This window comes from Apodemus sylvaticus, chromosome 1 (genome assembly GCF_947179515.1).
Source record: "Apodemus sylvaticus chromosome 1, mApoSyl1.1, whole genome shotgun sequence".
Lineage (NCBI taxonomy): Eukaryota > Metazoa > Chordata > Mammalia > Rodentia > Muridae > Apodemus > Apodemus sylvaticus.
The window spans coordinates 76,493,081-76,517,747 of NC_067472.1; the positions used below are offsets into that span (position 1 = coordinate 76,493,081).

Consider the following 24,667-nt stretch of genomic DNA (forward strand, 5'->3'; position numbering starts at 1 on the left):
CACTCCCCCTCCCCCCCACCAGCTCTCAACTACCAATAACCGCTAAGTTAGGGTTGAGCCAGGTGAGTTCATCCCTTGCCTATTCTGGAACTTTGGCTGGCTTGATCTTGTGTTGATCTAATGCAGGCAATGTCAGCTTCAGTGAATCCGTGAGACAGCAGCCAAGTGCCTCAACACATCTTCAGGAACACAGAAAGAACTCAGGGAGTGATTTAATGCTATCATGTTGTTCATCTCCCAGCCATTCCCTGCTACCGTCTGCCACTTTTAGCAAGCAATAAAAGGACCTGTCGTGTAAGAGAAAGGCCACATATTTCTCTTCCATATAGGTTTTCATAAGCACGGCATTAATATTTAGAAGTCTAACTCTGCATGTTCTCATTGCCATTTGTCTACCAGACTGGATTAAAGGTAAACATGGCCAGAAGCCAGGTCCTTAAATTATTTAGACAAAAGCATAAGCATGGGAATTTTAGGAAGTTTTGCCAGCAGTATTATATTTATTAATTTGCGGCTGGATGGGGTGACACACATCACAGATAAGTAAAGGCTAGGGTGAATTTGGGAAAATACATAGAATTTTAGATGTAAGTAATTAAGGCCATTTGAACTATGAATCTAAAATCCATAAATCTTTTATGATAAAAACTGAGAACTGATGTCACTTTTGTAGTCATCGTTCTGTTTTGTTTCTGAGGCAGCATCTTGTATAGCCCAGGGTGACCTTAAACTGATCATATAGCTAAGATGGCAGATCCCTCGGCCTCTGCTCCGGTCTGTACCAGCCTGTGTGGGTTATGGAGCACTGATGGCGGAGCACTGTACACGTGGGTTATGGAGCACTGATGGCGGAGCACTGTACACGTGGGTTATGGAGCACTGTACACGTTAGACAAGTACTCTGCCAACCAAGTTGCCAAATCCCGATGGCAATTGCGTGTATGAAAGACATGAACTGTGTCCAACATGTTCATTTGGGGATCTGTCTTACTCAGGGTTTTACTGCTGTGAGCAGACACCATGACCAAGGCAACTCTCAGAAGGACAACATTTAACTAGGCTGTCTTACAGGTTCAGAGGGTACGTCCATGATCAGCAAGGCAGGAACATGGCAATATCCAGGCAGGTATGGTGCAGGAGGAGCTGAGACTTGTGTATCTTCATCTGGAGGCTGCTAGCAGAATACTGACTTCCAGGCCGCTAGGAAGAGGGTCTTCAAGCCCATACCCACAGTCACACACCTACTCCAACAAGGCCACACCTCCTGATAGTGACACTCCCTGGGCCAAGCATATATAAACCATAATAGGATCAAACCCAGGCCCTTGCAAATGACAGGCAGGTGCTCTAACTCTGAGTTATATTATACCCTTAACCCTTGGGAATAATTTTAAAATCTTAATTTTCTTTTAAATTTATTTTGCTTTATGTGTATGAGTGTTTTGACTGAATGTATGCACGTATGTATGTATGTATATATGTATGTATGTATGTATGTATGTATGTGCACTATGCAGGAGACTTTTATAGCAAGAGGCCAGAAGAGGGCATTGTATTTCCTTGAACTGGAGTCACCGATGGTTGTAAGCCACCATGTGGGTGCTGGGAACTAAACCTCAGCTCTCAGAGTAATACAATAGTAATTCAATAAGTGCTCTTAACTGCTGAGCAGTCTCTCCACCCCCACCCCCCTTGAAAATGTTATCAAAGAGACATCCAGTTCAAGACTGATGGAACTTGACTTTTTTTCTTTTCCTGAAAACCACTACTAATTAGAGTGAAATCATAAATACAAATGCATACTCAGGCTGAAGAGCCTCAAAAGATAGTAATTAACAAAACAAAATAGGGAAAGAAATTATGAAAAAAATAAAGTGAATAGAGATGAAATAATGTAATAAAGAAACCTCGCTATAAAGGGTGTTAGCCGCAGGAGGGATCCAAAATTATGCATCAAAGTTTCCTAGCAATCATTAGGAACTAAGAAATTGCAATGTACAGGACATTCTAAGGCTTCCAGAGGGAAGGAACAGCTGCAGCCTGGCGAGTCCAGCAGAGATTTCAGCAGCTGCCTGATAAGTCTTGAGTTGAAATTTCTCCAAATGAAACTTTCCATTGAAATCTCGAAGAGGCAGACCAGAGACCAAAGCATATCCTGGGATTAAAGGGTACAACACAGGATCAAAGGCAACACAGACACACACAGCCTAGAACTGCAGCTCTGTGGGTGAAGGTGAGCCACTAGCAAGTCAAGTGTAAACAACACTCCCAGGGAGAACAGTCTGGAGTCCCTTCAGTGCATGAGATACCATGCCTGAACATGGGAAACAAAGTGGGGGGTGGAGAATGGAGGGAAGAGTCTTACCTGTAACAAGAGAAAAAAAATCAAAGTTATAAATTGTCTTGATGTCTATTTTAAATGTTAAAAGATGATAAGGAAAACTGAGCACAACAAATGAACAGCTAGAAAACATCAACAGAGAAACCAAGACTCTAAAAACAAATAAACAAACAAAAAAGCAAAACTAGAACTGAAAGGAGCTGCTGCAATAAAACACTCATCACCCAGGCTCAGAGGCAGAATAGATACAGTTGAATAAGGAATTAGTTAAAATGAAGACCAGTCTAGTCTAATGACAGTCCCTTAAACTGAATCATGAAGTGGAAAACCAAGAATAAAGCAGAACAGAGCTCTTAGAGCTTACGATACAAACTGTCTACTACAGAACCAGAAGGGAGAAAGCATAAGGAATATGAGGTGGGGGAGCCACCATCTCTAGACTATTCACTTCATCTAAACAAGGCATAGTTTGAAAAATCTCATTGAACCCAGAAAGCAAAATGCAGATGAGATGAACTCAAGCACATCACATTTCAACTGCTCGAAAACAAAGTGCAGAGAAACAGTCTTAAAACTGTCAAAGGTAACATCATGTTGTATTTAGGACAGGGGCAATGACAGCAGGAACAATGGAGCCCACAAGAGGACATAAAGACAGCCTCAAGATGCTAAAAGAAACTGACAACCTTGAAGTCTATAGCTGCCAAAACAGCTTTAAAAGTAAGATCAAAATAAAGACAACTGCAAGAAAATAAAGGCCAGTGGAATTCATTTCCAGCAAACTATACAAGAAATATTAAGGGAAATTCTTCAAGCATGAAAGATACAATCCCAGACAGAAAGTCAAATCTGAAAAAAATAAAGCAAAGCTTTGGAAAATACAAATATTTACAAAACAATCAAGTAGATTAATTTTTGAAATCCACGGAAAAGATTATTGGAATGTTTTATAGGACTTATTAATTAAAATAAAATCTAGGATAATTTACCAAAAGCTGAAAAGAGAAAAGAATGTATGATGTCATAGGTTTTTACACTGCACATAAAGTGATGTGAGACTGACTTACAGATGATGCTTATTTTCAAAAATACACCCTGATCTCTAGAGAAATTAACAAAATGTGTTAGTAAATAGCCAGACCGTGGTGGCACATACCTTTAATCCTAGCACTTGGGAGGCAGAGACAGGCGGATTTCTGAGTTTGAGGCCAGTCTGGGCTATACAGAGAAACCCTGTCTCAAAAAACAAAACAAAACAAAACAAAATTTAAAAAGGGAGACCGTGGAGAATATCAACAAATATTTGACAAACCTAAAATACTATAGTGAAAAAGGGGGAAAAGATAGATGGAATAAATGAAAACCAAATGTAGATAATCAGCTTAAACTTGCAACAGACATTATTGCACTAACTGTAAATGGATTAGTGTTTCTAATTAATAACAGAGACCTTCCAAATGAATAAAATTTAAAAAGCTCTATGTGGTGTTTATAAGAAACATTTTTAAGAATGAAAAGAGAACAACAAAGGTATGTTGAAAAACTTACTTCATGTAGATACTAGTCTCAAGAAAGGTAATGCCAAAAATACATTAATGTTAGATAAACTTCAAAATAAGGCATTTTACAAAGAAAATGGAAAATTTACTAGTTTTATCAGGTTAAATTCATCAGGAGGTAAAATTAGTGTATTAACTAGAAATCTATTGACATAGAAATTATGACATATAAATCATTTACGGAGAAAACAAATAGTAACAAAAATATGGTAAGCTACTTAGTTAAGAGCAAGATAAATGAGCCTGGGAATGTCTTAGCTCGTTCGATGTTTCTACAATATAATACTGGGAAGTAGGTAATTTATAAAACTGGAAGTGTTCCTGCATATCCATCCAGTATGGATTGTGCTCCATCATTCCCTTGGAAAAGGAAGGCATGATGGGGAGGGCAGATGAGAGCAAGGAATTGAACTGACAGCTTCCAGCTCTTTAATGACTGGTGTGAGGGGAAAGCTTTGTTACCTAAGTACCTCACATCAAGCCCCACCTCCCAATACTGTTACACTGGAGATTATGTTTCCAGCACATCTTTATTGGGAACATTGGGAACATATTCAAACTGCAGCAGGGGAGAAGTGTAACACTATAAAACAGCACAAAAATAAGCACAGGGAATGTTGGCAGCAATAAGATAAAACAACGATTATCTCAACAGCAACACTGAAACAGCCCAGAGGCTCTTATTACCCTCTTCTGATGGAGAGAGCCCACCTTCACATTTAAAAGGGTACAGTGAAGAATGAGTTTGTAAGGCTTTGAATAGCCCAGTCAAGTTGCACTAGTATATTTAGAACGTTGTACCCAACAAACAGAAACTGCTCATTATGTTCAAGCTATGTATATTTACTCTTAAAATTCATTATCTATGGCTACACAGAAAGTGATAATCATAATTATATAAATGGAATAAGCTATCATCTTTGATTTCAATACAATGAAGCTATTTTAACATCATCATTACATCTACATTAATTATTAGATAACCAATACACACAAAGGGAAAGTAACTTTCCCAAGTTTGCACAGTTAGTTAATAGCACATTATCACTGTGAACATGGACATTCTGAAACCAAACTTTACAGCATTAACCATTGTACTACTCTGCTTTCCATGCAGGTGGGGGATTTTCTTAAGATGTTCGCTCTCACTCTCTCTCTCTCTCTCTCTCTCTCTCTCTTTCTCTCTCTCTCTCTCTGTGTGTGTGTGTGTGTGTGTATGCGCGCGCGCGCGCGCGCGTGTGTGTGTGTGTGTGTGTGTGTGTGTGTGTCTTTCTCCCTATGTGTCTTTCTCTTTCTATATGTGAGGTGTGTGTATGTTTAACATACTCACATATATATATGTATATCAGAATAGTAAAAAAAAACCTACAGTAATTAATATGTCAGTGGATTCACAGCAGGTAAATAGAAAATCTGAATAGGATCCAACTTCAAGCTCACAGATAAATGATATTTGCCTCTGATAAAAATGTTGCTGAAAAAAACCAGAGTCTCTTCATAACCAAAGAAAACCATTTGACAGGATAGGGAGGGGCCAAGAGGATGCCTCAGTTGGTAACGTGTTTGTTGTGCAACATGAGTATGTAATCGATCCCAGCCCCCACATAAAAAGCCAACAATGCACACGTGTAATCCCAGTGCTGGGAGGCAGACAGCAGGATCCCTGGGGCTTCCCTGCCATCTCTACAAGACTCCTGAACTCCAGTTGCAGTGTGAGATCTAATCCTCAAAGGTAGGGTGGAAAACAACTAGGGTCTTAAGATGAAACCTCTGGCCTCCCAAGTATGTCCTTAAACACCTGTGTGCATATACACATTCACAAACGTGCGCAAACACACGCACACACACAGCTAAAAGAAATAACCAATGCACTGAAGAATGAATAGTAAACAACTGTAAAATACTAGATACTACAGTATTTCTGTTTTAGATAGGAAATGACTTTCTAAACAAGAATGAAAGTATTCAGGAGGAAAAGGGCAGATTTACCCATACAAAATCAAAACTCATATGCAATAATAGAAATCACAAGGAAACTTCAAAGCAAGTCATGGGAGTATAGACAACATCTGCAACATATGAAAGTCTAATATCTATCATCCTGGATACCTCTCTCATTGCTTTGACAAAATATCTGACAAGAAGTAATTTAAGAGAGCCAAGGTTTGTTTTGATTTGTGGTCTGAGGATGTATAATTCACTGTGCTAGGAAATCATGATGACAGACATCTCCATGGTGGTGGGAGTGTGTAGCAGCTGCTTGTTCATATCTCCATGACCAAGAAGCAGAGAAAAGATAGAGTATAAACTTCAACACCTGTTCCCTCCAGCATGCCAAGATGAGATTCACTTTCTTCAGCTAGGACCCACTGCCTGAAGGTTCCATATCCTCCCCCTACAGCGCCACCAACTGGGGGCCAAGTGTTCAGTCACATGCGCCATGGAGGGTCAGGGGCGTTTCACATTCAAACCACAGCATCCACAAAGCACAGAGCATGTCCCAAGTGTCAAGAAGAGCAATCATGAGATTCTATAGAAGAGAAAATGTGTGCAGGTGAGAAGATGCTCAACAGATCACAGAGACACGAGAAACAAAGGACACTTTCCCTCCCACACATATCAGATGTTCACATACTGCATGGGGTGGGGGTGGGGGCCTGGAGATGGCTCAGAGGTTAAGAGTGCTTGTGACTCTTGCAGAAGACCAGAGTTCAGTTCCCAGTATAAGTTGGGCAACTCACAACGGCCTTTACTCCAACTCTAAGGGACTACCTGCTCTCTTCTGATACTACTACTACTGCTACTACTACTACTAATAATAATAATAATAAATAATAATAATAGCAATAATAATAATTGTATATATTAGATCATTTTGAATGGATAGTTTGTCAATGTACAGATAAATATAAAATACATGAGGGCTTTGATCCAGAAAAGTCTACTGCAAAAATTTCTTAGGCATCTATATTACAATGCTCTTTGTCATAGAAAACATGAAAATATTCTACAATTCTATACCTATATTAATACATTAGGGATCCAATATGGCCAGTAAAAAGAATCAAGCAACATTTACACAGATAGAAAACATCTTCAAGACAAAAAATGTAGAGAAAATTTGCCTGTGCAGAGAAGATAACCTTGTGGGGCTGCCTGGGGCAGAGAGTGTTGCTAAGAAAGGGCCTTTCTCTAATCCAGATGGGTAACTAACTATGCAGCTAAAGCAGGCTGTGCACTCATGGCAATCCTACTGCCTCAGCCTCTTAAATTACTGGGATTACAGGCATATTTCATTATGTTTTGTGTGTGTGCGTGTATGTGTGTGTGTGTATGTGTTTGTGTGTGTATTGTTGTTGTTGTTGTTATAAAAGCATATGTTCAGATGTTTAAATTTCAAAAGTAAAGGGAGTACTCCTGGTAGAGACAGATGAAGGAATTCAGGGAGTGCTTCATCTTTCTTTGGAAGAAAATGCACTCTTCCGACAGATCCACCTTGCCATTCTTTCTAGCATTTGTCAAATCAGATACAGTTCTAACAGCTGTGACTCTGAGATAACCATAAGCAGTGTTTCTATCACATGTATCATAAAATTTTATCTCATTGTTTAAGCAGTTTTCAAAGTGAGTCTGTTAATAGTAACAATATCCTCTCCATGCTCTTAATTGCAAGCCATCTTCAAAGTGGATCATCTAATTTTGATCTGTTTCATTTTATTTAGCATAAAGACTTCCTTGGATGTGTAGGGAACAAAGCAATGAAAGCCATTACAGGTGAGGATTTTTACACCTTTCCTTTGGTGCTTCCATATATTCCTCCCACCCCCTAATTCTAAGTCAAGGGGCAGGCCTAATTCTGTGGCCAAGGTACCATCCTACTCCTCAGTGAAGGCCATGCCATCTCTAACTCCACTCGCAGCCTCTGGCAATGTCCCTTGTGGTGATGTGAATAAAAATGGCTCCATTGGCTCATACTGAGTAGCACTATTTGGATTAGGCAGTGTGGCCTTGTTAGAGTAGGTATGGCCTCATGGAGGAACTGTGTCACTGGGGGTGGTCTTTGAGGTTGCAAAGGCCCAAGCCAGGCCCAGTGGTCCTCTCTCTTCTGGTTGTCTGTGGATCCAGATGTAGAAGTCTCAGCTACTTCTCTAGCACTGTAACTGCCCGGATGCTACCATGCTTTCCGCCATGCTGATAATGGACTAAACGCCTGAACCTGTAATCTAGCCCAAATTAAATGAAGTCTTTATAAAAGTGGCCTTGGCCATGGTGTCTCTTCCCAGCAATAGAACAATGACCAAGACCAAAGTTGGTACCAGAGAGCAGGGCACTGCTGTTGCAGGCCTGACCTTGTTGGCACAATGTAGACTTTGGGACTTTAGGAAAGCAGTTGAGCATTTTTAAGCAGGGCTTTATGGGCCATACTAGAAGAATCCTAAAAGACACCGGTGCTGAGAGTAATGAAAATTAATTATGATGACCTTGGTCATGAGGTTTCAAAGAAGAATATTAGTGAGTGGCCTAGAGATATTTTGTGTTCTTGTGATACTTTGATGAAGAAGGTGACTGTTTTTCTGCCCTTGCCCAAAAAGTATCTGCCTGAGACTAGACTGAAGAGTTACGGATTAATGGCTTTGGTAGAGGAGATTTCCAGGCACCCTAGTACCGACTCTGTCCTGCAGTTATTAGTGGCCATTCTTATGCAGATCTATAATGAAAAGAAGCAATCTGAACAAGGAAAAATACAAAGCGTACAGGTTGAGAGGGAAAAGAGAAGCACCAGAAAATGTACTGGAACTAAGTCCAGTACGCAAGGGGCTAAATGGAATAAAGGGAGTGGTGACTTCAAGGCAAGGGTGGGTGGCCCCACTCAGCTAAGCTTCCAACCTGTAGAAAGGAATTAACGGTGAGCCTAAGCAGGGACGGAAATCATCAGTAACAGAAAGTTGGTACATATGTATTGAAACCAGGGACCCAAGTTCCAGCCCCAGCAAGCAGCAGAACTTGACAGCTTAGGCCATCCTGCTTTAAAGTACAGGATGTAGGATTGTGGAGCCTCCCTCCATAGCCAAGAAAAGCCACTGAGGCCTGGCATGTGTCCCTGCACGGGGTCCCTGCACGGGGTCCCAGAGAGGCTGATGCATGAACTTGTGAAAGGAGGGCCAACCCTTCATGGGAGACACCAGGAGTGGCAGGGAAAGGCACACCATGGAAAGCTGCAGACGGGTATAGAACCAGCCCAATGAATAAAGTGTATTTCAGTGAACAAAGCTGAAAGGTGACATCTGAAGACTGTTTTGACACCAGACATGGAGAAGCAAAGTTTGGAATTAACCCTGCTGGTTTTCAGCCTTGTTTTGGTCTAGCGTTTCCTCACTACACTTATTTTAGAATGGCAATGTATATTCTGTGCAATTTTATGTTAGAAGTATGTGAACTAATTTTTTAGTTTAGTGCTATAGAAGGCTACAGTTACAGACTGCCTTGAGTCTCAGAAGAGACTTTAAACTTTTAAACAGTGTTAAGACTGTGACAGACTGTGGGGACTTTTGAAGCTGGACTGAATGCAATTTGCATTATGATATGGCTACAAGCCTATAGGGCCAGGGAGTGAAATGTGGTAATTTGAATAAAAATGGCCCCATAGGCTCATACTGAGTGTCACTGTTTGAAAGGATTAGGCAGTGTGGTCTTGTTAGAGTAGGTATGGCCTCATGGAGGAACTGTGTCACTGGGGTCTTTGAGGTTGCAAAGACCCAAGTCAGGCCCAGTGGTCCTCTTTCTTCTGATTGCCTGTGGATCCAGATGTAGAACTCTCAGCTACTTCTCTAGCACTGTAACTGCCTGGATGCTACCATGCTTTCCGCCATGCTGATAATGGACTAAACGTCTGAACCTGTAATTCAGCCCAAATTAAATGAAGTTTTTATAAAAGTGGCCTTGGCCATGGTGTCTCTTCCCAGCAATAGAACAATGACAAAATCATCCTTTCCAATATAAATTATAACTAGGATGTTTAGTCTTTCAGGTTTTTAACATGTATTCCATAGTATACAATTAAAAAAATTGATGTGAGGTACATTTCTCCTTCAAATAATCCTGTAGCAATCACCAAAGAAACACTACTGTCACATTCAGAACTAACTATATCTCTTTCTCTGTCTCTGTCTGTCTCTGTCTGTCTCTGTCTCTGTCTCTGTCTCTCTGTCTCTGTCTCTCTGTCTCTCTGTCTCTCTGTCTCTCTGTCTCTCTGTCTCTCTCTCTCTGTGTGTGTGTGTGTTCTGTAATAGGTAACATCCATTTTGATTATTGGTTATGCATAAAACACATAAATCTTCACTATAAAATGAATTAAAAGCAGCATGAAGAAAAAAAACCAAATATATATTATCTAATCCTATTAGCACACCCCTGCCCAAAGAAAACACCATTAAGTTTTTGCAGGTTCTTTATGGGAATTTATCATAGCGATAAGAACAGATTGAATGTATTACATCACCACATGAAAACATCATGTACACTGCTCTTGTCTGTCTCATCACTTTGTAATAGTTGTCATGTCTTCCAAGTCGAGAGATAGCTAACTATCTTAACCTTAACGGCTGCTCCTGTCCTACTGGGTGGCTCCTACAAAGTTGTGCTCACCGGCATGGACTGTCACCTTGCTGTTTCCAGATGCATATCTTGTATTGCTGCAGAAGTCACATGCTGAAAGGTAGACATGCTTTTTCTGTTTTCATCTCTCTTCATAGCCCTTGCCCATTTTTCTATTGAGGGGTACTTCTCTTTTCTTATTGACTGGTAGGAGCTTTCTAAATGTGACAGGCATTGAGCTCTTCATGCTGTAAAATGAGAATATCACTTCCTGCCTGGGTGATTGCAAGGATTCTGCCATCTAACACATGCCCATCACCCTCTCTTCATATAGCCACCAAGTATAACATTAGGTCAGTTAAAAGTTACCGACATGTAAATGCATACCAGAATTGTTCTCTATGACTTCTTTCACCCCTAAGCTTTCTAACTAATAATAATCAACATGAATGTTGTCTGTTATAGACCACCCTGTATGTCTATAAATCAGACCCATCCTACAGGCCTGAGAGTTTCACCCTTCCTATTATTGTCACACTGAGGAACTGGGCATCTTTCACTGGTTTATATCACACTTCAGTCATAAGAAGGATGGGATGTGGGGGTATTCTGTAACAGTCTGCTCCAAGATTGAAACACTCTGTATTATCGGAAGCACATCAAGCAGGAAGATGAACGACTCAAAATAGCATCAGGAAGTCCCTGAAGTTTATCAAATTCACTAGGCCCCTCCCTGTCAGAGTAAGCAATAAAAGCTGAAAGTCCCCTCAGATGAGGGAATTAATCTCAAAAAAAAAAAATTATGAGGCAAGTAAATCTGAAAAAGAAAAAAAAAAAAAAACGGCTAGGATTAGACCAGATGCCTCCAAGAAGCCAAGAAACTGCCTGGCAAAAGAGGATTAGACCAACAGAGCCACCTGGAGAGATCGCTCTCCAAGCTGTTGAGCTGCCTAAAAGGTGTGCAGTGTGCTCCATGTTCCTAGCTTTGGTGAGCTGTCACACATGCTAGGGTGGGCTTTGGTGATGCAGCTGTCATTGAGTCATTTCTGTTCCTGTAAGTAACCCCAGTAAAACTCATTGGTTCACCAAGTTGGACTTTGGTATTATTTGTACTTCGGTCTGTCGTGGGCTCACTATCTGGGGTTAGTAGACATGCAAGGTGCATCTCTCCAGGTGGTAGACAACAGGGGAATGAAGAGATGATCTTACACACTCATCCTATGCTGTCTTTGGTGACCATCACGCCTTACAGCAACTCGCATTTACAGTATTCCTCGTGGGTAAGATCACATCATTATCCCTAACAGAGTCAGGACTTCACTGTGTGACGATGTGCCGTGATACCCACCCTTCTACACAGTGGGATGTTTTAGGCCTCTCTGGGCAACTCTCCGAGGGAAAGTAATGTGGCATACAAATTGGATCTCACTTTCAGAGTTCCTGTTGGGCAAAGAGAAGCCAAACACTTTGTTAAAAAAAACAGTGCATTCACCCAAAGTACAGTTCTCCTTAATTACAAATGAACCCATTAAAAAGAATCACAACAGCATTATGCTTACTTGTCAAAACTATTCATAACAAGCCACATGGATAACTAGGCAGGCTTTCGGTCATACATAGATTTCTCTGTGGCAGAAAGAACAAACAAGTGCTCACGACAATGCGGAATGGATTGTCACATGTCGGGACAAGTCAGACGGAAGTGCACACACACTGTGAGTCCATTCATGTTGAATCAAAAACTTGGGCTAGAGAAATCAGGGCGGCCGTGGAAGTGGGCTCGGCAGGTGGGAGGGCTGCTGTGGGCAGCTGCACACTTATGAATAGGACATTTTTCTTTGTGTATGTTATTTTGGGATTGCACTAAAAGAAATTTCCAGTTTTGTAGGTCAAAACAGTCGAATACCAACTATTTCACATGGCTTAACCTCCCATTTCATTGGAAACATATCTTTAAAACCCTCTGGCAAGGCAGAAAGAAGCAATCAGCACTGAGCAGGAGAGTTCCAGCTTTCTGGAAACCGACCTGAATGCCCCTACTAAGTCTGATCCCGCCTTCTGTGCATCTGTTATCACAGTAAAAACAGTGTAGCAGCAGCCTCCAGCTTTTATAGGGATGCTTGTGACGACGCTGTCTCCAGGTTCCCCGTGGCACCCACCTGCAGCATCCTCAGTTCCCAGCAACTCAAAGCTCCCTAACCTGACCGTGCTCCTGACTGAAGAGGAGCTGCTCGTACGCAGAGTTTGTAGCTCTTCAACACACCAAGGCAAAAATTATTGTTTTAAAAGAAGCAATATTACAAAGATAAGTTTTATATTTACATACACTATCCCAGAAAAATAGACACGCCAAGCTTTTATAAGCCTTGTGTGGCTCGTAGAAGGCTTCATCTTTATAACTAACTGAAATAACCGTATCCATCAGTTCTGAAATTGATGATTGCTTTTTGCCATCTCCCTGGGGAAAACCAGCATCAGTTCTGAGAATTCCGGGCACAGCCATCTCATTTTACAGTGGCCAATAATATTTCAAACAGAAGCACTATTTGTCAGCCAATCGGAAAGATGCATTCCCGGGTCAAGAAGACACATTCAGGGACACTTACTCTTACATGCATGGATGAGGGTGGAGAGGGTATTTGGTGGAGAAAGGTCCCAGGCGAGGGTCTAACTGAACTACTGAACTACTGAACTCTATGACTCTGAAGGTAATAGGAACAGACTCTTCTCTTTTACACATCATCTGACACAGTTATACTGGTGACACTTTGATCCACTGTCTTAGGATTGCTATTAGGAAGGATCCACGGGTTAGGCCCCATTAAGAAACCACTGAACTAAGCTCTCAACCCATCAGATAGCAAGACCCCTGAAGAAGCTGTAGAGAGTTGTAGAGCTTAGGGTAAGCTGACACTCTGGGTAGGCTAAAAGGAATCCCTTGAAACACACTTAAAGGACTTTATTCTTTGCTAGAAGTCCCATACTAAATAATTTATAATAATAATACTATTAGCTATCTACAGCATCTCTCTTCATATTATGGATTTGTTTTAATAAAAGACAATAATGGCATTAGCTCTTTTGAACACATACCTTGAGCTAAGCACTATCTCACTTAATAAGCACAACTCTGATGTTCATGAAAGTAGCTATGTATTTTTATTAAACGGATGGGGATGTAGAACTTTAAACTGGATAAATAATTTGCCCAAAGACTCACTCAGCTTATTAGGGGCAAAATCAGAATAGAAAGTCAGGCAATCTAAGACTAAAGACCACAGTCATGACAACTCTACTACAGTGCCATTCACAGACACTACATATATGTAATAGGGATTAATAAGAATGAGGAGAGAAGACAGTTGCATCTACTGTAGGTGCTAAAAGCACTGACTCCAATCAAATCCAATGAACTACTTACTATCTCTTCCTCCCATATAAAGTAACTGAGGTTCAGAGATCCTAAGCAATTTGCTAATTAGTGGCAGAGCAAAAATTCAAACTCAAACCTACATAGCTCCGATGCCTGTGGTCTTCTGTTATACCACTTTACCGCCAATATATCATTTGAACCTTGTTATAAATGCCAACACAACTACAACAGGCATGCTATCACATAACAGACTGACACTGCAGTAGCTAGCCAATCCCCGCGTCTCAGTTAGCAGAGAACCGCCTTCTGTCTTGGAGTCCACTTGCAATATCTTGAGCCTCCACGGCAGCTGTCCCTACCTCAAAACAATAGATGTTGGCATACAGCTTCATGCTTTCCCCTAAGGAAATTCTTACTGCCTCTACCAAGTGCCCCATGGGCTGGGGCTCCTTGCCTGGCCTCACTTCATCCCCTGGCAGGACCAAGGAGGACAGTTCTTCATATGGCCCAGAAGGAGAAAAGCAGAGGCGACCATATTCACTTGTTAAATGCTCCTAAAGCCTAGTGGATAGAAAGAATGTCTGCTCAAAATGCAGACGCCGGCATTTCTTTGATGTCCGTCTGTAGGTTATGAGGAGCTAACCTGGACTGTGGGTAACTCTGACTCTGGTAGTTAAAAAATAACTCTTGAAAGTGGCTTTGTTCTGCACTGATGCAGCACACTCAGATTTCCAGAGAAATCTCCATTGGAAGTCAGGTCAAAGGGCATGGATCATGCTCATGGCCAGGTCATATGGGGAACAAAGGGGAAAGGGAAGGAGATGGCGATGTGTCCTAAACCCTAGGGTTCCACTATTGGCAATCCAGCAGCAGGCAATCGTGGAGATGGCTGACCACAGCCCAAGAGCAAGTAAAAGAGGTGCTCACACACTTCGCTGTCTGAAGGGAAGCAGAGCCACGTGCTATTGCCCTTGGAAGTGAACGAAACCTGTGTGACCAATGGAATGGTCCTTTAACACCACTGGGCAAATATCTGAGCAGATGGTTCTGTTTCAAACCTTTGGAGTCAGGCTGGCAAGACGACACTATTGTCTTGCAAGGGTGGGGTCCTGAGATTGATCCCAGAATCTATGTTATACAAACAAAATCTGGACATAGTGGCAATCACTAATCCTGGAAGAGTGGACAGTGTCTGAGTACTAAGCTCATTTCTCATCAGAAAACCCCTCACCTTGTCCATGAAACCCACAGTCTACAGCCACACCTGGTGAGCTGTTCCCCATCCAAATTGTGCCTACAGGCTGCCAGCCGTTACTCTGCAGGAATGTCCTTGAGCTCAGGCCTGCCTCACACACCTGGCACCGGATGCTTAGGTGAGCAGTCATCTCTGGGCATCATTCCCTGGCATCTATTCCACTTTCTCATCACCCCCCTGGGTTAATTATTCCTCCTTTGCAGTAATCTGAATATTTTGTACAAGCTACCACAACCAACCCAGGCTGGAGTCCTACAAATATCCTGTGGAACATGGATGTCTGTGTACGGTTTGTACTTGTGGGAGAGCAGGTGCCATTAGGGACATGAAAAAGGTATGACACCCCCTGGAGTTAAACCTAAAGACGTTTGTGAGACCCCAATGTGAGTCTTAGGCAGTGAATTTGGGTCCTCTAGAAAAGCAGATGCACTTGTAACCCCCGAGCCATCTCTCAGTTCCCATGATGTGATGGCCTTCAACACTACCTCACAAGTAGAATTCATTCAACAAATGAAAGTTCCCATCTTGCCAATAATAGTAAAAGTTACTGGAATACCAGTACTAGCAAAGCTGGTGCCCAGGGCTGGTGACCAGGAGCTCAGAGCGACTGAGTAAGGTCCAGATCTTGCTGGCATTTCTAGAAACACTTACTGATTCTCTCAAGTCTTTGGTGACAACTTGGACAACTTACCCCAGATAAGGCCAGTAGAGCCATTGAAACTCACAAGCATCAAGGCACACTAACTGCAGCCTCAAGACTGCATGTGACCCTCTTAAGTCTCCTACACACGGGGTCCCCATAAACATCTTCCCCTCTGTTAAGCTAAAGTGGCTATGCAGTCAGCCACAGCAGTTACTGTCCACTGTTGTTCTTCTTTTGTCGTTGTTGTTTGCTTGTTTAAGTTTTAAAGCAGGGCTGCACCAGAGGCACTGAGGATAAGGCTGTCTGCAGACTATTCTCTGAGTCTAAATGCACAAATCCTGGGTATTAAACTGGACTTCCAGACAAAGGGTTTTCCCTCAAGAGTTGACAAGGGACAGCTTACATGCCTGTGAGTCCAGGGCACATCTCATTAGGCCTCACTTACAGCCTCAAGGGAGTAGTCTGTGCATCAGCTGAGAGGGCGCACCTGCTTCCAGGCAAGAAAAGTGATCAGAAAGCAAGCATATCTCCAGGAGAGGGTTCTCTAGAGCAGCAGTCTCAACCTGTGAGTCATGACCCCTTTGGGGGTATGTGTGTCAAATGACCTTTTCACAGGGGACACATCATATCACATATCGTGCATGTTAGATATTTGCATTACAATTCATAGCAGTAGCAAAATCACAGTCATGAAGTAGTAAAGAAACATTTTATGGTTGGGGTCACAACATAAGAAACTGGATTAAAGGGTTGCCGCTTTAGGAATATTGAGAGCCACTGCTTCAGAGCAGAAGCTAGCAAATTGGGGGATGCTCTCTCTGGTCTAAAACTAGCTTCTGGTTCTGGGAGATAGGGCAGACGTGCCAAGTTCAAACGAGCGATGACTGCACGGTCTGCACTGGCCGGCGTGGCAGGCGGACCAGATTCGACTTGCCTGGACAGACCTCCCCAATGTCCCAGGGCTGCAGAGACCACAGTCTTGGTGACAGTGAGCCTTCACTCAGTCCCCTCCTCACCACCCTGCTGCCAAAGGGAAGAAGAGAACTTCCTCGCCAAAGCTAGTCTCTGCCAAGGCGCCAGCAGTTTATCCGAGGAAACAAGAGGTCATCTGTGTCTCCGCTCCTCCTAGGCGTCCCCAGAAGCCATTATCTGCCTGAACTGACACCCTCAGCTTGTTCTTCAGTGCCACTCTGGTCTTTATAGACAATATTGGCAATTTCATATGAAACTCAAGAATCACGACAAAAATGCAATCAATGTCCCTATGTATCCTGTGGTGGCAGGTGATTACAGATCCCGGACTAAGTAACACAGGAGGGGACTTTGAGGAAAAGACTGAAAATTGATGGACTTTTTCATTGGTTGATTGGTTAGTTGTTTTGTTTTTTACATAACATTCTTAAAAAAAGCCAGACACACATAAACAAGATTTACCAAGGTTTCTAATTCACTACACGAGGCATTGTATATTTGCAAACATCTCATAAGTGTTTGGAAAGAATGTTCGAAAGGGAATGTGAAAACATATAAATATTTTGCATGTGGTGAGACCCTTTTAAAGCAAATATTCCCAGAAGCAACTCAAGCAGAGAGCCTTCAATCCTATTTCACGTTATTCCTCATTACTTTCGCACAGACATTCCCCCAAGAAATGTTAGCGTCTACATGCGCTAACCATCAGTCTATCATTTTTAACACCTAATATCTGAATGGGGTTTTAGCCTATCTGCCAACCCCAAACTGCCCCCAGGTAATCAACGGGCAGCCACTCCTGGGAATGTTTACTCCAAAGGTAGAAAGACAGAGAGAAAGAAGGGGAAAGGGCTTGATTCTTTTCATATGCATCAAGATCCAACTGAAGTTCCTTCTCCCTGTTCTCAGTGAATAACACTAGTGTTCAGTCAGAAGGAGGAGGGGGTGGCCTGCATCTGGGGAGCTCCCAGTCTATTCTGATGGTATGAATGAATCCTCGGGATGGGATGAATCTAATCCCTAATTTAAAGGCACGTGCACACACACACACACACTAAATAAATAAATGAAATTTAAAAAGCCTTTCTTTCCCAATGCATATGCCCCAAGGTGCAGTAGTCTTTGATATTACACACCTGCCTGCCTGCCATGGGGGTGCTCCCCCTGATTGACTTGATCACACACACACACACACACACACACACACACATACACACACACACACATACACACACACACACACACCAAGACTCCAACAAATCGAGAAAGTCTGTGCAACTTTAATATTTAAAATATGTCAGCCAGCCATGGATAGAAAAGAGAAGACATGACCTACCACTGGGGGGGTAAAAGTGCAGATGTGTCAGCCTTGCTAACAGGCTTTTAAGGCTTCCTGCTAGGAAACTGAGAAAGCTCCTTGTGATGCCCTAGAGCCAGTGAGAGGTAGTCCCGTGCCTGAGCACAGACAGCTCTGAAGGAATGGCACCAAGCTCCCTCCTTTTTTCGGAAATGACTATTCCCAGGTGCCATGTGAACATTTCAATGCTGTCCCCAAAGGGCTTCTGCCCCTCACATGTAAAAGGAGCTCCTAGCGTTCCCAGCCCCGCAGCCTGCTGCAGATCCTGACCTTCCCGACCCTCCATGGCAACAGTTTTCCAGCCAGAGAAGTAACGCGGACACCTATTTGAGGCTCTATAGGGCTGACAGTTCAGGAGCCAGGAACATACAAGGAGACCTAGGCTGACCCTGGCTGCGTGGGCACTGCATGGGGTGGCGGGATACAGAGCCAAGAGCAAAAACTGCCATCGTCAGCTTCAAAAGATCACAGAAGAGAAAAACTTCCCTGGGGCACGAGCCAGGCTGCCCGTCCTGGTCTTAATGAGCAGCCTATATACCAGGGACAGGTGTGCGGGGCTGGCAAAAGGTTCAGACTTGGGGCACCGGAGCTAGGGCCACCGGACTTGCTTCCAGACTAGGAGCTACTACGGAAGCAGGTCCCAGTTCCGGGCATGCTAAAATTACTGTGCACTAAGGGTCTCAAGAAAAAGAGGAGATGATTTCTTTTGATCCCTTAGGGAACATCCCTGGCACCAACCAAGGAGGGAACCTCGAACCCAGGCCCCGGCAAGACACAGCAGCGCAAACAAAGTTGGGGCTCCCAGAGGCTGAGTCTTTAGGTCCCCGCCCGCGGTGCACCACTACTTACACGAAGACCCCGAAGAGCAGGGCTCGCACCCCGATCTCAATGGCCAGCTCCCGCATGGTGCAGCCGGAGTAGCTCCCGCAGCGGCAGCTGGCGCTGTCCGTGGCTCCCACGGCTCGGCCGGAGCGGCTCTCCTGAGCCTGGGCTGTGAGGGAGGCGCGCTGCAGGCCGCGGGCGGGGGCGGGAGGCGGGCGCGGGTGGGGGCGGCGGGGAGGGCTCAGTCACAGCCTCCCGCGCTGGGCTCCTGGACACCCAGACACCGGCCTCTTCAGGTCCCACTCCTGGTCACGCCGATCAGGGGCGCTTCAGGGACTCCCTGCTTACTTGCGATCGGTGCTGTTTCTGTGTCCTGGGCTTGCGCCCGGCGCCCAGGACCCAGGAGGGGAAGCCTGGGGATGCCCCGCTGTTGTCGCCGCCACTTCCCTCCCGGCGCGCGCTGCGCGGCTTCCAGGCTCCTGGGCGGCCCTTGGGCTCTGTGCCCGGCAGCACGCTCCGACGGCGGCCGCTGCGCGCCTCCTCTCCAGCCGGCGACTCCTGCTCTGGCTCTCTGCTCTTTCTTCACACACCCACATGTGGGCTTGAAGAAGATGGGCGCTTTGGGGATTCTCTCGCACTCAGGACAGCCCTGGCATGCTCTGGTTCTATCTGGGAGCGCTTCTTCCTTTCTGCTTTCTGGCCCCCTTACACCTTGCCAACCTCAAATTTTCTTTTCCCACCCCTGATTCTAGAAAGTTCCCAGGAGATTGGTTTCAATCTTTGCTTTCTCTCAGAAGGTGCCAGACTGGCATACAAAAATCCTGACAGAGACCCTTATGCCACCACTGTAATGTAGTATCTGGGGACCCCATGTCTCCTCTCCTCCCCTCCAACATCCTCCCAACACCATCAGTGGCTTCAGGCTACTGTGCTGTAGATGTGAACTGTCAGCTCTCTAAGCATCCCTGCCTGCACTTGGAAGGCTATCATTACGCAACAAGTAGAGGCAGAAGGTTGGCCTCAGTACTCAGTCAGAAATTTAAATATAAATAAATGGTGGCCTGGGGCTGATAACCACAAGCCTGGGACCTGCTTGGTCTTGGCTTTGCATTTCCATCACCTGTAGAAGTTATTAATCATACTTGTAGGTTGTCTCTGGGGCACTTGGATTTTAGGCCTCACAAAATTTTGTGAGCAGAGATGAATTAGAAGTTGGCTCCGGGTCCTGGGGAATCTAGATTTCCCACTTAGACCCAAGCAGGAGTAGGTAGAAAGCAGGCCTTGGGAGGAAAGCAAATCCTGTTGCCAATGGCACATGCCAACCCTTAGATAGCTGAGCCCAGGAGCCTCGGTGGGGAGGGATCCAGGCTGTGTGGAAGAAGCTGCATCCCCACAACTGAAGACACAGAAGCAGCGTCTGCTTTGTCCGTCCTTTGCTTTGGTGTGTGCAGTGCACGAGGGGCCATACAAATCATCAGACACATGGGATGTCTTGTTCAGGGAGATGAGGACAGATGTGGAAGGAGGAGGAAGTGGCTCTGTCCTCCAAGACTCAGACCTGGCATTACTATGAAGACTACTCTCTTTCCATAGCTTGACAAAGTTGTACCGGAAACCCATGGTGAAGTCTGGTGGCCTACAGCGGATGGGTAGGTAGGTTCTGGGTGGAGTGATGGCAAGAATGCACGTTGAGGCTTCGCTTAACTGTGAGCATCAACCAGGCAGCTGTGCAAAGCGATGTGCTGGATGCTAGGACTCACAATGCAGTTCTGCCCTGGGGAAGGGGATGCCACCAATCACACAGAGAAGTAAGACAAGGTGAGGTGGGCGATGGGGACCTCCTCGTGGCAGTCCTGCTCACCAGGGACTGTAGCAGAGACCCTCATCGTGAATCTTTTATTTATGTTGTGTTTGCTGTCTGTTTGGGGCACCATCTCACTTAGTTCACACTGCCCTGGAAATCTCTATGGAGCTCACATTGGCCTTGAACTTCCTGCCCCTACCTTCCAAAACTGGGCTTACAGGCATGTGCCACTGCTATTTCATGATGGCTTTCATTTCTTATTTGTAAGAGAGTCGCCTGGAGAAAGAATCTGAAAGGGCGTGTGACTTCATTGCTGTAGACATTAAGAAGTGACTTTGAACCAAAAGAGTCATGTAAACCCCAAGCCAGCCACAAACCCTTTGATGTACAATGGCGCCCTGCCTGCAAGATCTGCTAGGGCAATGTTGGCACAAGCTTGTGGGAGTCACAAACCAATGTTTGATTAGACTTAAGGCCCACTTCACGAGATGGAACCCATACCTGACACTGCTTGGGTGACCAAGCACCTGAGACTCGATAGGCCAGGAACCTAGGGTAAAACAAAATACTACTGTTCTGAAGGAAAGAAAGAAAGAAAGAAAGAAAGAAAGAAAGAAAGAAAGAAAGAAAGAAAGAAAGAAAGAAAGAAAGAAAGAAAGAAAGAAAGAAAGAAACCAAGAAAGAAACAAAGAAAGAAAGAAACAAAGAAAGAAACAAAGAAAGAAACAAAGAAAGAAACAAAGAGAGAAAGAGAAAGAAAGAAAGAAAGAAAGAAAGGAAGAAAGAAAGAAAGGAAGGAAGGAAGGAAGGAAGGAAGGAAGGAAGGAAGAAAGAGAAGGAAGGAAGGAAGGAAAGAAGGAAGAAAGAACAAAGAGGGAGAGAAAGAGGGAGAGGGAGAGAGAGCACAGAGAGAGACAAAATGTATCAATAAAATGATTCCCAATGCTCTCCTGCTGTACTGACACAGTACCTTGCTCAGCCACCATCAGAGAAGCTTCCTCCTTCACAGAACAAGTGTAAAGACCCACAGCCAGCATAATGCTGAGAATGAGAGACCTTGGAACACTCGGCCCTTAACAGGATGTCTCCATCAAATTCTTCCCCTCAGGGAAGAAGAAACAAAAAGAGAGTAAGAGTCAGAGGGGATGGAGGACACCAAGAGAACAAGGCCTCTAATCCAACCTGATCAAAGCTCTTTGGATGACCTCACAGAGACTGCGGCGGCGTGCACAGCGACTGCGCTGGTCGGCACCAGGTCCTTGGCATGTACATCATGGCTTCCAGTTTAGTGTGTTTAGGGCTATTTTCCTGCTCATGGTTTTGTATAACTTTAACTAATGAATCAGCTTTTGCTTTATCACATTATATTTCATTTTACGCATATCTCTTAGTAGTTTGTTTGCTGATCCATAGTGGATCCAAACGAGAGGGAAGGAGGGAAGAGATTGGGAGGATTAGAGGATGGCAAACCCATAATCAACATATGTGAGGGGAAAATGAATGGGGAGCAACTTTAAGGGATAGAGCTTCACAGAACATCCTGACCCAAGCCCCACTTCTCATTTGACGCTTGAATGAATGCTATGTCTTGTTGTCTGAGATGGTCTGAGCAGACTGCCCATCCTGGGGTGGGAAAGGCCATCCCTTTTGAGAGAGCTTGTCTCCCCTTCAGTCAGCTCAACTGAAAGCCCTCCCTTGAGGGAACTCACTATGCTGCAGCTCCTGTTGGTGTCATTATTCTGATGGCTCTGTTCCTGCACTCAGCCACTGTGGTCAGAGCAGCCTTATAGCAAGCAACAGGGGTTCCAACCTAAATTTACATAAGAAATAATTGCTGAAGGGCCACAGTCCTGTGGGCTTCAGGTTCCATTTCATTCAGGACTTGATGGTGTTCATCCGGCTTTCTGCTGCGGCTATCCTGTAGGGACTTATTTGGAGTCTTGGTAATCTAAGAGTTCTGTTAGTCAGGATCAGTTTGCCTTGATCCCAGGACTCCAAATAAAAGTGTCATTGCTCAATGTCATTCCTGCTTCAGACCCGGAGCCAATCACCGTGGCCAGAGAATCATGATGGACTGCTTGTCCAAGGCCTGGGCTACTGCTTCATCCCAAAGCCCCTCACTGTGAATGCGGCCAAGGTGAGCCCACAGACAGGCCTGTCACATTGGAGTACACTGTGTATTTGATCAGGTGATGAATGAACAGCCTTCTGTGCCGAGACCAAGCAGACTAGAGACAACTAGGTGTCTCCCTATGCTCTAGCCAACCAGTGATACCTAGAAAACAGATGTGTTCTGGGTGGCCCATGATAGGCTGCCTGTGTCTGCCTTTCTCAGTACTGACTTTAGGGCAGACCGAAGCAAAGCTGGGATGACTTTCCCAGTGCTTGCCTTCAGCTGTCCAGTGCTTTGGCCCTCAGCACCCTGTCATCTGACCTAATGTTGAACGAAAGCACTAGTCATATGCATTATATAAACCTGTAACATGGATTTTTGGTGTTCTTGATGTTCTCTCTCTCTCTCTCTCTCTCTCTCTCTCTCACACACACACACACACACACACACACCACACACCACACACACACACATACACACACACACACACTGTTTGAGCCATGTCCCTTTTGAAGGGCAGACCTGTTCTATCTCTTCTAAAGAGGGTTACAGAGGATACTCTCATACCCTCAGTGCTTTGGATCCCACAAAGCAGGCAGCCACCTCCATTATTTGGTACACAGCTGGTCCTAGCAACTGTCCAGCTATGAACATCTGCCAAGCAGGTAGAGAACTCCAGAAGAACCATGCCACTGCACAATCAGATAATTGAGCTCACAGAAACATGGAGCAAATGCAAAGTAGAGAAAGCCACTGGTGTAAGCAAGGCCAGTCCTGACAGCCCTGCTGGGCCTTCAGAAACTTACTGTGGAAGGTGGAGCACTCTAAAGGAAGAAGCCTGGGTCTGGGCTGCTAACAGGCCCACACGTTCTCTGCTGTGGGAAATGCAATGATGAATCATTGAAGTATTTCTGACTACTGGAGCTGTAAAGTATGAGGCTGATCTTCAAAAAACAAAACAAAACAAAAAACAGAACTGGACACTCGTGAAACACAACTTCCCTGACTCCATGCATCTTCCAAGCAACACTGAGTTGGCCTCTCCTACTGAGCTTACAGGCACACAGAGAAGATCAACCTGCCCACGCCACAGTCAAGCTTCTGCTAGGTTGAGTTTACAGCATTCAGCAGACTTGTTCAACATGATGATCCAATAAAGCTTTCAGAGCTAGCTGCCAAGACCAAAAGCTACAACTTCTTATAATCTCACTCCCCAAAGTTCCCCTCTGTGTTTGAGAGTTACCTTTCTCACTGTTCTCAGAGTAGATCCAGCAGCAGGCAGCCAGCACAGCCAGCACAGCCAGCCTTACCTACGAGCTCCCACAAACCCTGCCTTTCCACAGGGGTTTCTTTGCACACCTAAAACAGCAAGGATCCAAGAGGAATTTCAAGTGGGTCATCAAGTTTAAGCTGGTCCATGAAGTATCTCCCAGCAAGTGCCTGTCCACTTGACACCTCTAGGGATGCAGAATTCATCCAAAGCTTGTTCTGTTTCAGGAGAGATCTATTGCCTGAGTAGAAATACATTTGCCTGAAGCCGAGCTCCATGGGTCTGAATTATGCTTTGGGGAAGGCACAGAATAAATGCAATGCTTATTTTACACAGCAGACCTTTAATTACAGCTAAGGTGGTAAGGGGAAGAGAAAGGGAGAGGATCTTCTCTCCTCCAAGCTGAGTGCTTTCTATCCTTCACTGTGCCCGCTTCCCAGCAGTAATATTCAGAAGACCACTGCAAACCTAGCACTAGACTTGTCACAACTGTGCTTAAGGCAGAATTACAAGTGATAAAAAGCAATTATCCCACAGGAACAGAGTCGAGATTCATAGAAAGTA

The 24,667-nt window shown here is 44.3% G+C and overlaps 1 protein-coding gene across 1 annotated transcript in view; it reads right to left on the bottom strand.

The window, feature by feature from the left end:
- Positions 1-19,349, bottom strand: part of Plpp4 (phospholipid phosphatase 4) — a 133,719-nt gene extending 114,370 nt beyond the window's left edge. The window contains exon 1 of the mRNA XM_052174599.1: positions 18,944-19,349. Coding sequence (XP_052030559.1) covers positions 18,944-18,999 — 56 coding nt within the window. The 5' untranslated portion in view covers positions 19,000-19,349. The remainder of the gene's footprint in view (positions 1-18,943) is intronic.
- Between the last annotated feature and the right edge of the window lie 5,318 nt (positions 19,350-24,667).